This window comes from Phalangium opilio, unplaced genomic scaffold (assembly GCF_054372755.1).
Source record: "Phalangium opilio isolate 3A_F unplaced genomic scaffold, DU_Popi_V2 ptg000528l_1, whole genome shotgun sequence".
NCBI classification, from domain to species: Eukaryota; Metazoa; Arthropoda; class Arachnida; order Opiliones; family Phalangiidae; genus Phalangium; species Phalangium opilio.
The window spans coordinates 589,863-603,223 of NW_028324242.1; the positions used below are offsets into that span (position 1 = coordinate 589,863).

Here is a 13,361-nt window from a genome sequence, read left to right on the forward strand (position 1 = left end):
CTTGTTAGAATTAAAGGCATTCAAAGTGGACTTTGAATTACTCGTTTTTCGAGCAATTCGGAACACGACTGGACTTAATCTGTTATAAATGAAATCGAATTCCCACGTCTCTTGTTGAAAATTCATTCTTTACCAGAACTTCCGTAAATTAGATTTAGTAAAGTATTCTCTAGCCGCGCTTAATACCCAAAAGATTTATCTTCATTTAATTACGGAATTTCACTCACTATTTCTTTTTATACAAACAATAAAAACAGAAAGGCCGTTCTAAAAGAAACAATATCCTAAATATAAAGGATGAAACTTGGTTCGTTGGGACAGGGAGAGAGGGAGATGCCGCGTGAATAGCGCGAGGTGTCTCTCTTTTGCGTGGGGGAAGTAAATTTCCCAGCCAACGGGGGTAGTATCGCCCGGGCTACCGCGAGCTCTACTGTGCAAAATCCAAATTTTTTTATCTCATGTAGGGACTATTCGTGATGTCACTTCGCGCATGCTCAATGATCCACCGAATGACCCAAGGTAGAGAGAGAGAGAACATAGTATTTCATACCCCCGTTTTCAACCCCTTCCCGCTAGATACGAGTTCTGTTAGCATTAGGCGGCTTCTCCCTCTCTCCCTGGTTGGGAGAAGAAGAAATCTTCTGTTCGCTAGCTTTTCATTTTCCTAACGCTGCTCTCCTTTCTCTTGTTTACCACCTGTTGTAAGTCCACGCCTTCTTTTCCAATATTCTGCGGGGCTAATGTGTCTTTACAGTTTCGTGGAAGCTAGATCCCGAATGGCTAGATTGCTAGGTGTTGACGCCGTTAAAGAGCTAATGAAACCTAAATAAACATCTCAATTGTTTTGAGATTAGTAGTAAGATAGGATGAGCGTTTGTTCTATATTTATGCCTACAAATATTTTACAATATTATGGTATTTCTACTCTAGGCTTAATCATCTTTCGGTGAAGTTTTACGACATACTTAAGGTCTTTTCAGACGACGCGACTTTTGACTCAACTAGTTGGGTCAAAAAATAGAGTCAGCGAAGATTGGTCAGTGATAAATTTATAATTGGTGATTCAATTTGTCAGCCAACTTTAGTTCACATTTTCCAAATAGTTTAGTTGACTCGTTTAAATTACCCTAAAAGATCCATCGTCTGAAAAGGCCTTGATAGGTTTTAGGTTGACACTTTTATTTAAAAGTCGTAAATTGTATCTAATTATATAATAATTTCGAAACTTCATTCTCCCCTCAGAGTGTCTTTAAGCACGCTGCAAAGTGAATTCGCTTTGAAATTTCGATATTACAAAGGCTCTGGCTTCTATTTTATCTTCTTTGGGGGAATTGCTGGACTAAGAGCGGAGTAGTGCAGTGTAGTGCAGTGTAGTGCAGCTGCTTTTCTTCCTTTTTCTCCCGGGGATTCGGCGGTATGTTGAACGCTTCGCTTAGAACGAGTGCGCGGTTCCGCTTATATTTTTTCCATTCATTCATTCTAGCGTATATTCGCCTTCTACCCTAAGAAATAGGTTCCTAATGGCTGTGCCAAGAGCTAATTTTCCAACGCTTATGTTTTTTCCCTTTCTCGCTCGCGTGTCAACAGCAGACAAAGAGTCCGTGTTTTCTTCTTTTCCCTTCTCTTCACCGCCCGCTTTCTTTATCAAACTTTTCTGAAAAAGCATTATACCTTCTCAACGAACGAACGAACGAACGAACGTCTTAAGACGTTTAATTCTTTCGTGGAATATGATGGTTTTTCGCGTGTCTGCCAATTCCAGATCAATATATTTAAAGGGGTATCACGAACTCTAGATCTGTATGGCATACGATTTGAAAAATTAATTGAAATTGTGGTTAACCAACGCGCGACTGAGAGCCTTGCAATGCCATTTATACTATCATAAGTTTATAAGGTATGCGAGTCTTCGTACGGTAAGAGACTTACAGCTCGAGCTAGAATCGAGAATTGACTACACTCTGTTAGTTTTGCAGTCCATCTTCTTATTTAGTCTAAGTACTAAGCCTTTGACAGCGCCCCAGTCACCAGGCGTCGCTTTACATCGAATCTATGGCCTACCTCACTCACTTCATGATAGGCTCTCAGTAACCAGTGACAACATATCTTAAGAACTTATGATACTCTTCAAGGTGTAGTTTTTTTTACCACTTGTGAAATATAAACTTGAAATGCGTTGAGATTTTCAAGAAGACATACTTTAGGTGATTAGACCAGGCTCGATTCATCTTTGGGGTCTTTCGCGCAGTTGTAACAAAATGAACGCCCTGTACGTGTCAATACGCATCAGCCACAGCAGCACGTGCGTAATCTTTCCCGCATTTGTTTCGCGCTTATTTTGAAAATATATACGCGGAGATAACGGTAGAACTATACCATAAATATAATGCGCTTTTCTACTTTGCGATAAGGGTAGTTTTAAAGTACCGAGTAAATATCGAAAGGGATCTCCCCTCCCTGACATATAGGGAGGGCGTGTTGTTATTCAAGCTTATCAGCTTGGCTTTACATTAAACCCGTACCTGTTATATGTTTGTCATCGGACCAAGCTCTAAACGGAATCCTGATTAACTTTGATCAGAAATTGATAGTTTGAAATGAGGCTTACACGATGTTAAATTGTTGTATCTGTAATAAATTTCTTCAGTGGTTAAGGAAGCACGGGCCCAGTGCCCAAAACTACTATAATACATTTAATACAGTCCGTCATAGGTTCGTAAGATATATTTTCTCGCGTTTTGTCCGTGTTTACAGAGAGCTTGACACGATGTGACGTAGCTGAAACGTCATAGATTGTCGTGTAGCGACGCCTGGTGAGGCGCTGTCAAAGGCTTAGTAGTCAATTCTCTCGCTTCCGTCGTTCTCGAACTAGCTCTCAGTCTCTAGCATTACTAAGTATAGGTAGTGTCAAACTTATGGAACATATCTTATAAACTTATGAGTTACATAACGATTCCGTCAAATATAATGTTTAAGTTTTGATAAACTATGAGCAGACGGTTTTTCGCAAACATCCTATCAATTTCTGCAAATATGAACAATGAATGGTTATAAGCGGCTCTCCCGAAGTGGGCCTCCGTTTAATCCACGCACCCTAAAGATAGAACCGAATGTAAATGAGTATTTAAATCCACCGAGTGTCGGTGCCTGTTGCTAAACGTTTATAGCAAAGTTATTTTTCTATAAGTCAAGCGGCGCGTATTTCTTGACATTTTCCTCGAAGCAATAGGCAATAATCTGTTGCAAGCCCGCCGCTGTCGTCTTGTAACGGCTGCACTGCATTAACCCTAACCGCCAGACCACCGTCCTATCGTAATTTAGCCGCGTGCCTTCCTTGTCCAATATACTGTGCGGTTTCCTTCGTTTACTCCGCCGCGTCTAGGACAAACTGAGTTTGCCGTATTCCGAAACTACTTTCATCCTATAAGCTAAGGATTTGATTATGTACTGTTGAGCCGAGGGTTAGCTTCTGCCAGTCGACATACTGTGATTGAGTTAAATCATAAGTTTATAAGATATATTCTATAAGTATGACACTATACTCACACTTCGTAATGCTAGAGACTTACTGAGAGCTCGTTGGAGAATTGACTACACTCGGTTAGTTTTGCTGTTCATCTTGTAACTAGTGACAAACTTATGGAACATATCTTATGAACTTATGGTTATATTACTGAAATCCCGATGGTTAGTTGGTTGTTTGGAAGGGTATTTATTTGCTCTTAAGATTGACGGGTTCGTTTATTTTTATAACGCGAGCTCTCTGCTTAATTTCGGATAGTTTTTTTATTATTATTTATTATGATTTTATTATGTCTTTATGAATTAGGTAGCAGTCATTCTAATGAAGACTACGCGAATATTTAATAACATTCGGGAAGCGGAGAATGTTGTTAAATATACCTAATATATTTAGATATTAAAATACGATTAAAAATCAAATTACTTCACGTATTGTAGTGAAAACGCGAAATAAGATTTGTTCATACATGTAAAGTGTTAATGGTTTGCAAACCCCCGAAGCAGTGTCTTGGAAAATGCAGTCGGAACCCCTGGCCTAAGGCAAAAGAGCCTTAATTAAGAAAGAGCGTTAATGAATGTAATGAAAGATTTCAATCCATTCTTTGTTTAATTAAAATTATTTGAATTTCACGAAATAATATTTCTATAAATTTAATTAGTTTTCTTTGATAAGGTTTCGTTAAATCTTAAAATTCTGGAAACGAGGAATAACGAAAGTTTAGCTTAGTACGCTTTTAGTTTAAACAGGAACACATACAGCTAATTGGAATTATTACGCTCCCTTACATCCCACGTTAATTCTGACTTCATTTTTCTAGCACCAGCATTCCTGGTTTAACTTGACAGCAAATTTCTGAATAACAATACCCCTTTCCATTTACCTAATTAAAAATTCCAGCTTGTACCGCGCTAACATATCTCATTGGGTTTATTGTAAGAAATCTGGTCCTTAGTTAGCCCTTGGCTTTTTCTCTTCAGCAAACTAATTAAAGCGAGTCTCCATTATTGCATGCTGGTCTGACTGTACTTCCGCACCTCCCGGCGGCCGTTTGAGCCAATTTTAACATAATGAAAACCCTAACGAGTATCTGCCCCTATCACCGAGCTAGGGAGGAAAATTCTTAAACAGATTTCTCCTAGGGGGCTCGGATACTTCACAGATTTAAATTACTTCCTCCCTCGAAACTTATATCCGGGTTTTTTAGTTCTAAAGACGAGTGTCCGGTTTTGAATTTATCCTTGCACTAAATATATACATTCTAGCCAGTAGCGCGTACCAAAGAAGATGAATAAGCCACGTCATCGGGAATGGATAAAAACCAACTAGTTTTAATAAAAAAAGAGGAGATTTTTCAAAGGATGAAGACGTAAATCTAAAACCCCCGCCCGCACTTGCCTCGTAAAGCAATAACATTGAAATTAATTTTCTGCTAGGATGGTTTCTCTTATGGTTTTATACTTGTTTAAATTTCAAAATTTGAAATAAAACGAGAATCTATAGAACTGCGTGCGGCTGCAAAACGAAAGATACTTATTTGCAAATTTTGTATAATTATAATTAGAATAATTCTGTCATTAGTAACGCTACGATTTTAGTTACGGCAGGGATAGATTTAATTTTAGATGAAGGAATGGAGAACGGAGTAATCTGGGCGGGCGCGTCAAAGTCCCGGACCCCCTTTCCCGGGACGGGGGGGGGGTATGAAAGAAGAGGCGGGAGGGTCATAGCGACAAAGGTAAAAAGGAATTAGGTATTTTTCTGGCCGTCCCCGTCAGCAACGTCATCAAAACGTAGTTTAAGTGAGCCAATAAGATAATTTAAACTTTTCGTTACGTGTTGGAGGAAGGGGGCTCTATACTGGGTGGTCTATGAGTCGGACTGAAGTAAATACTAACCGTTCTCCATTCCTACTTCTAAAATTAAATCTATCCCTGGTTACGGTAAAAATATTTGATGAAATATTAGTTTAGTAAAAACATCTTTGGGACTGAATTTCTTTTTAGATCTAAGGGTTTTTCGGTAAGGACCTTATCTTATTCCCAGAAATTTGTCTGGGAATTTCGATTCCTGAAATTCAAATCTGATAATTAAGAAGCGAATCACGACGGAATCTTCGTTCCTATTATTGTAGGAGATTAACCGAGGATGAATAATAAGCCCCATTCTTTTATTATACGTCATCTTAAGATTATAATTAGACGCTAACCTTTAGAATCATCTAAATTCATCTACGCTTATAACAAAAGAGTCTCGTAAATCTCGGGCCAAAAATAATACTCTTGACGTCATATATAGTTCACTAATATGTCCAAGCACGACATCCACGACCACCAGGCGGCGCCTCGCTCCGATGAATAGACTTAGTAATATAGATCATTCATCCCCTTTGTTTTAATCTCTTACATCCGGATGGTGGGTGGGTGCTGTGGATTCGAAAATCCTTTTAATCCCTCCACGGATAACTCGCCATCGTCCAGTATGGCGTTGCTATTGGCAACGGTAAACCGTTTGTATTTAGGGGGGGGCGGAGCTACTGTCCTCTCCGAATACTAATTACTCTGATAAATTCCAGAGGAAGATTAAAGACGGACTGTAGACACTCTCTCTCTGAATCCTCTTACGTCTAACTGTGGGCTTAAAATGTATGATTAGTCGGCCGAGAAATCGAGCGTTTTCAACCGAACTGTATTTAAATGGGCCGCCGCTCTTATCGATCGACTGCCTTCTATTGGTTTCGCTATATGAAAAGCGCCGCGGGTTTCGCCACCTATGGGGAAATAAGTGGAGCTCATTTCGCCATGGGTTCCAAGAAATTATTTAAACAACACTTCTTAGAACTCTTTATTCGAGATTGGGGACCCCTGAAGCTTTTTTCAGGGTTGTTTACTTCACGTTGATTAGCTTTTGGGTTGTTTACTTCACTTTGATTAGCTTTTGGGTTGTTTACTTCACTCTGATTAGCTTTTGGGTTGTTTACTTCACTTTGATTAGCTTTTGGGTTGTTTACTTCATAGATTTTGAATTATTTACTTCATATTTCATGAGCTTTGGATTGTTTACTTCTTGGATTATGATCTTACGATTGTTTATTTCTCAGTTCATGAACTTTTGAGTTTTTTTATTTCATTGTTCAAGGGATTTTGATTGTTTACCTCGTATTTCATGGGATTTGTGAGGTTCCTCAATTGAATATTATGGTTGCGATTATTTTTGTATTTATATAAGTGTCATTGAAATGCGAATAAAAAAAAAACGTTTCTTCTTACTAACACTGAAGAATCTCTTCCCCCCCCCCTTTACCATTCTAATACATCATCCGTGTGGCACACACGTAAAAACAATAATATCGATTGGTATGGCCGGTAGTATAGAGAAAAACATCTAAAAGATTTGACAATAAGCGCTCAAAACAATGTTTCCAAAAAAAGGAATTGCATTTTTCTCGTCATCTATCAAAGTATGTTTTTCGAATTACAGCGAATTCAGTCTGACAACCTGAATCTACGAAACCCGCAACCAGAAATGGAATCTAACACTCTTCCCCCCCCCCATTTGGCGTTTCGTACTGAAAAGGTTACCTTCAAGTCTTACGGTAGTTTTAGGCAACTCTGGCCAATTAGCATTGATAAAAGAACTCCCGTACTGAAAGCGTCACGTGGTTTCGCGCTGGGTTAGCTAATTGGTTAGATATCTTTATGATCGACGCTTTATAAATTAAAACTAAGCGTTAGGCTTAGCGCGTAAGTTTTTTAAACTATGAAAATTTACATGCATTTACATCAGAAGGGGATAATTGAGGAAGGATGACACTCTGTATCCTCTTAATACTTTAGTTATGTAACACTATTCTTCACAGGACCCTCACCCTTTTTGTTTGCTCTCCCGCTCATCAAACTTCAGATGGGCATCGCACCGTGCACGGGGTGAATTATATAACTGTTTGGTACTAAATGGTCAGCAATCAACTCTCAAACCTTGATTGTCTTAACGTGGGACAAAAATCCACAAGCGCATGCGCCTTGGCAAATAGTTAAGCGCTAATAAAGTAATGGTAAGGGGGAACTATTTATCGCGTATGTGATTCGGTTTAGTAATCGTGTTACAACTACCCCTCTTTGTGTTACACTTCTCTCGAAGAGGAGTGGTATATATACTTCTGGTAAAATCAAGGCGTATCTCTGAAAGTAAAATGCATAATTAGGCCTAGTACTTTTAGGGTTAATCGTAGACCTTCGTGTTTATCTCGTAGCTTCGGGACTAGTAAAGTCCCTCGGGGCTTTTGTAATATTCGTATGAAAATCTGGAAATGATCTTAAGATGAAAACTTTTGCCCCCGTTACGTGAACTCCTATAAATAACCCCTGACACGTGACCAAGGCCGTAAATCCGAAGGCGTTCCTTTTAGAAGCGGGAGAAATACGTGTGGTCAGCGGTTTTTACATAGGCCTTAGCTTAGTCGACTCCGTTGGAGCATCGCGGAAAATTCGCGGATAGCTGATTGAGACGATTAGGTAACGCTCTACATATCCATGATCTACTACGTTTCTTTTTCTGTGGCCTATCTTAGGATACACCCTCGCTCTTAGAGAAGGCTTTTCCATCTTCTCTCTCACGCCCTGCATGCAGGATTGATTCATTCAGATATACTCTTCAAGTTCTTTTGAATTCCATCTTTACAAAGAGATTTCTGCGGCGTACGGACTTACTAGCCTAGAGTTCAAAAATGGGTTTAAATCTATAATTTTGACTGCCCCCAAATCTGCTACTGAATTCGATTCCATCGGATCTAAATTGATTTAATCTAATAACCCCTTCTTTCTCGAGAATTTGAAACCCATAAAAGCTTTTAGTTTCCATTTTCTTCAAAATTAGGCTAGTTAAAGGGCGTATTTTTCTCTCTAGAATAGGCCATTCCATAAATTTCAGCGGAGGAGCAAACCCCACAAGAGGGGAGACTTAGCTTATTTCCCTGCTCTCCCCCTGTGCGGTGCTTTCTCTCAAATAATTATTAGAACCTTCCAAGAATAAAACTGAATTTTGTGTTCCCTAGACTTAGTTAAAAAACGCTCCTTCGGGTTGTGACCTCGGGGTTGTCTTTAGTTTAACATTATGTGTCACTCCGCTATCAATAGACTCGCCTATTTCATAATGGTAAAAGTTAATTCCAGTATCAAGTTCATATTCGAATTTTCAAAGCGCCGTTTTCATTTGGCGCTATAACCGGGGGAAGTAAATGAGATGCATTCCCCCACGCTTAGAGTGTTCGGGTCGCGAAAAAGTCACTGCTTCGCTCGTCATTGTGGTGGTGCTAAAATTGAACTTTGTACTTTTTATGCCTATTACGCGTTGAATTTTAACGAAGGGGGGGGATGTAATTCTTTTTCGGAGTCTGCGCAGACTTCGGCAGTTTGATGATTCATCGTTCTGTAAAGACGAAGATCAGTTAGGTCTTTGTTTTATCAAGCGGTTTAAATTCATTTTACAAATTTGTGGTTGTAATTTTAATTTTAGCGTACTTTAAAATACTCGGGCCGTCGTATAGTTTTATTAAATGTACGTGTAATTTAAAGGACATTATAGAGTATTTTAATTAAAGGTAATACGGTTTTATTTTCAGGTATTTGCCAAAAAGTTGTATTTAAGCCAGAAGCCATGTTTTGAAAGTCCTGGCGGGTCCAAGATATAAACCAATCGGAGCGATCTCCCGGTTGTTGGCTGGGCAACTGACCGCTACCGCTACCGCTGACCATCATGATTGGAGTAACCGGAAGCCGACATATCAACAGCAGGAGGCGCGGCTCATCGCCCAATATCTCACCACACCCCCACAAGTTGATACCAGGTAAGGGTCACGTGTTCTCGCCTAATGAGTCCTAAGACAAGACCAATGGCTTATAACGAGCGCGAAGCCTAAATATTGACGTCACGGCCGCTGAAGATCCCCCTTACGTAACAAGGGCAAAGGGTTACTTAGTCGCTAGATGACGACAAAACACAAGTCTAATAATATCTTTCCCAACAATCCACCCACGCTCTCGCTCTCTGTCGATGAAGCCTTAGTATTCCGTTCGCTAGACGCGTAAGGGTAAAATTTATATCCTAATTGTTTAAGTCAGTTCCTTATGAAGCGGACTGGTCGGAGCTAGATAGCGGACGCCGCTTGTGTATGGGTTAGTCTTTGGAAATATCGTTACAATTAAAGGGAAAAGCCACCCGCTTCCAATATTCGCTATTAAGTTACGGTTACGTTTAATTTAGTTTGCTAAAGTTAGAACTCTCCTCAAACCGAGTTTGTCCATCTCAAATCTGGATACTCGTAACTATTTTTCATACGTCATTTTGACCATACGCGATGGCCTAGCTGATATGACGTCATAATCATACTAAGGGGAAGTATTAAAAGCTTTATTTAAGGAAATTCGAGAGTCGTGAACTGTAACTTAATAGTCAAAATGCAATCGGCGAGAGAGTCGACACTACATCCGAATATTTTAAAATCCGTCATGACGTACTTAAGAGTTTGAACGAGTGTCGAACTTCTTGAATTTTCCCTTTTTGCTTTAGAATGTTTATTCTACCCGCGTGAGAGGTCGAACATTTACCATTACCCTATTTTGCGTGAAAGCGTAGTATAATTTGGTACTAATATTTATAAAAAAATTAATTGGATTTATTAGAGATATCGCCGTAGTAGAATTTTGTTAGTTAAAGTCTTCTTAAAGCCCACTTGACAAAAAGGACGTGAAAGTTCAAAGGTGTTTCTAATGGGGAAAAAGGTAGTGTCGCGTGTGCGTGGATAGTAGGTTAGACTGGTAGTGTTCGACCCCTTTATTTTAACTTAATTAAGAAATTCAATCAAGTTGATGGTCGTGTTTTTTGTAAAATCTAAGGTACGCTGACCACTCAGCGCGAGGAGAGCGAGGACGACGACGATGGTACGAACGTCTCCGAAAACGGGGGCGGCTGGGGTGGCCACCCGAGGACCTCCCCCAATGGAGGGGGTGCCGGGGGTGGTGCTGCTTCCGGAAAGCGACAGTCGAGATCGTCCGGCGGCGGCGGCGGCGGCGGCAGGCGAGTTAAAGCTCCCAGTCGACTCTCGATACCGGACCTTCCGGCCGGGGTCACGTTGAACAGGCGGAGGGCCGTCAACACCGGCGATCACAAAACTTGCGCTCTTTTGCACACCAGGTTGAAAGGAATGAAACTGGAAGATATCGCGTGAGTACCCATTTTAATTACTCTTGACCTCTAGAGAGATTAAGCCGCAAACATTCTCGACTTAATGTTGATATCCTAGCGAATAAAGAGTCGCTTAATCTCTCTAATATTTTGGCCAAGGAGCGTCGACGTGAAGTGAATTTTAAAACGAATCTTGTTTACCTATCCTTGTACCGGACGTTATACCTTAGTTTATATCAAACACGGAATAGTTGGTCAAAGGTTGAAAATTAAGCTCCGTCGCGTCCCCCCCTTTGTTTCAACTTTGATAAGGGATCTTTAAAGGGAGGGTGAAGTAGAAAATCAAGTGATTTTTTTTATCGATTCTTCTACTAATTATAAGACCAGTCTGCATAGTGAAATATTCGGCAAATACTTCCGAATGATTTTAAATTTTAATATTCAAATTAGGTTCAGATTTTAATTATAATTGGAAATAAGCCCCTCCGACCAATCGCGTAACGCCCTGCCTTTCTGTTAACAAAATTCTCGTGGCACGTTCCATGTCTCGCGCCACGATTATCACGTCGCGCGCCTAATTTAACCAAATCTCGCGCTAAATTTCATTCGCCATGGAGCACGTGCCACGAGAATTTTGTTAACAAAAAGGCAGGGCGTTACGCGATTGGTCGGAGGAGCTTCTTTAAAATGATCCTTTAAATCTGAACCTAATTTGAATTTTAAAATCGTTCGGAAGTATTTCCTGGATGTTTCACTATGCAGAATGGTCTTAAAATTAGTTGAAGAAGCGATAAAAAATCACTTGATTTTCCACTTCACCCTCCCTTTAAATAATTAGTTCGGATCGCGTGTTTAGATGGCTGCAGGTTCACCCCTTGGTAATTACAATTCACCCCTTTCTCTTTTGGAATTGCGTGTTTCCCTTGATCTCGAGACACGATACGCTCACTTTTTTTTCTCTAGGCCTAAATTATTTAACAAATAAGCTCCTTTAGAATTTTAGATAATTTCCCATAAGTGCCTTTGTCAAAAAGGGGGCCATGGCGTTTCTAATTTTTCACCAAAATTCGGCAAATAATAATACTTTTCTCGAGTGATTTAATTAGTTAAAGAAATGGTTTTTCCCCCTAAAATTATTTATCAATTTTAAGCAATAATTATTGAAACCTATTTTGCAATATATGATAATGATATTTTGGTTTAGTTACGTTATATTGTTTATGAGTGACAAAAAAATAAGAGATCTTACGGTGCTAGGATAAAAATCGAGGGGTCGGACGTTTGGCATTTTAGTGTACGGGATTTTGAGATTTCAAGATTTTGACAAAGATTTTGAGATTTTGCCCCAGATTTTGAGATTCTGACTCAGATTTTAGAAATATGGAAATCTAGTCCAAGATTTTAAGATTTCGGGATTTTAAAGGAGATTTTCAGATTTTGAACGCGATTTTCAGATTTCGAAGAAGATTTCGGGATTTTTTTCAGGATTTTCAGATTTTGAAGGAGATTTCGGGCCTTGGAACAAGATTTTCGGATTTCGAGGAGATTTTCAGATTTTGATTTTAGGATTTTACGTTAAGATTTCGGGATTTCTAGATTTTAATGTGAGATTTCGGGATTTTTGGTGAAGATTTCGGGATTTTCAGATTTTAAAATAGGGATTTCGGGATTTTCAGATTTTAAGGTAGAGATTTTGGGATTTCTAGATTTAGACGTGAGATTTTAAGATTTTCAGATTTTGACGTGAGATTTTAAGATTTTTAGATTTTGACGTGAGATTTTAAGATTTTTAGATTTTGACGTGAGATTTCGGGATTTCGAGATTTTCGAGAGAGATTTTAAACAGATTTCAAACGAAGTGTACGGGATTTTGACAAACGTCCGACCCCTCGATAAAAAATACTTTACTTCAAATCACGTTTCAACTGTATACGGGAAATATTTTGATTTCCCAAAAGTAGTCTTGCCCTAACAGCCGTCCAATATTTTTTTGTCGACACCTTCCTAGAATTTTTAATGACATATCGAATTCCAATAACGTGTCACTCGCGAGATAGTTGGGTTCCCCTCGAAACGTGTAAAAGCTAACTAAAATCATTCGATTCTGAAATACCACCGGTAAGGTTTCTTATATATAAGGCGCATTCGGTCGGTCTTAGATCCCATCAAAGAAATAGACTAATGGCACCCCGTGTTATTTCCCCGTAGAGCTTAATACAGTCGAAGGCAGAGGGCTGCCATTACCCTATAAGTTCTATCTCTCTGACTCTGTCCCACTTGCCGCCGCCACATTACGGGACAAACTGTAAATCTTAGGAAAGGCACGCGATCCTCTGAAATATATATTCTTCTGTAGGGTTTCAATTTTTATAATTACCAAAATCACGTATATTTATACTTTGAAAAGTTACGACTTAGTTCTTTATTGCTATAAGGACGGAGCTGGAAAAGTTGTTTCCGGATCACAGGTGTACTTGTCACGCTATATCTTTCAAAAGGGTCACGATTATAAGCTCCGAACGCGACTTTTGTCTAAGATCAGAGCCTAATACTATTTAAGTCTAAAGCATTTAGGGGGTGGGGGGGGGTGGGAAGCTCAAAAGCAAATCGAATATAAAGAGAACGGAAGCTATTTGACGTTCCTCTTTCATAGTTCTTA

General features: G+C 39.4%; 1 protein-coding gene across 18 annotated transcripts in view; it reads left to right on the forward strand.

Annotated features, from left to right (window-relative positions):
• cac (calcium voltage-gated channel subunit cacophony) overlaps positions 1 to 13,361 on the forward strand; it is a 151,679-nt gene that overhangs the window by 37,635 nt on the left and 100,683 nt on the right. For all 18 annotated transcript variants that reach the window (XR_016379743.1, XM_089861926.1, XM_089861935.1 and 15 more), the window contains exons 3-4: positions 9,141 to 9,365; positions 10,414 to 10,741. Coding sequence is in view for 17 of the 18 variants with exons in the window: in XM_089861926.1 (XP_089718052.1) it covers positions 9,275 to 9,365; positions 10,414 to 10,741 (419 nt within the window). In the remaining variant the exon portion in view is untranslated. The remainder of the gene's footprint in view (positions 1 to 9,140; positions 9,366 to 10,413; positions 10,742 to 13,361) is intronic.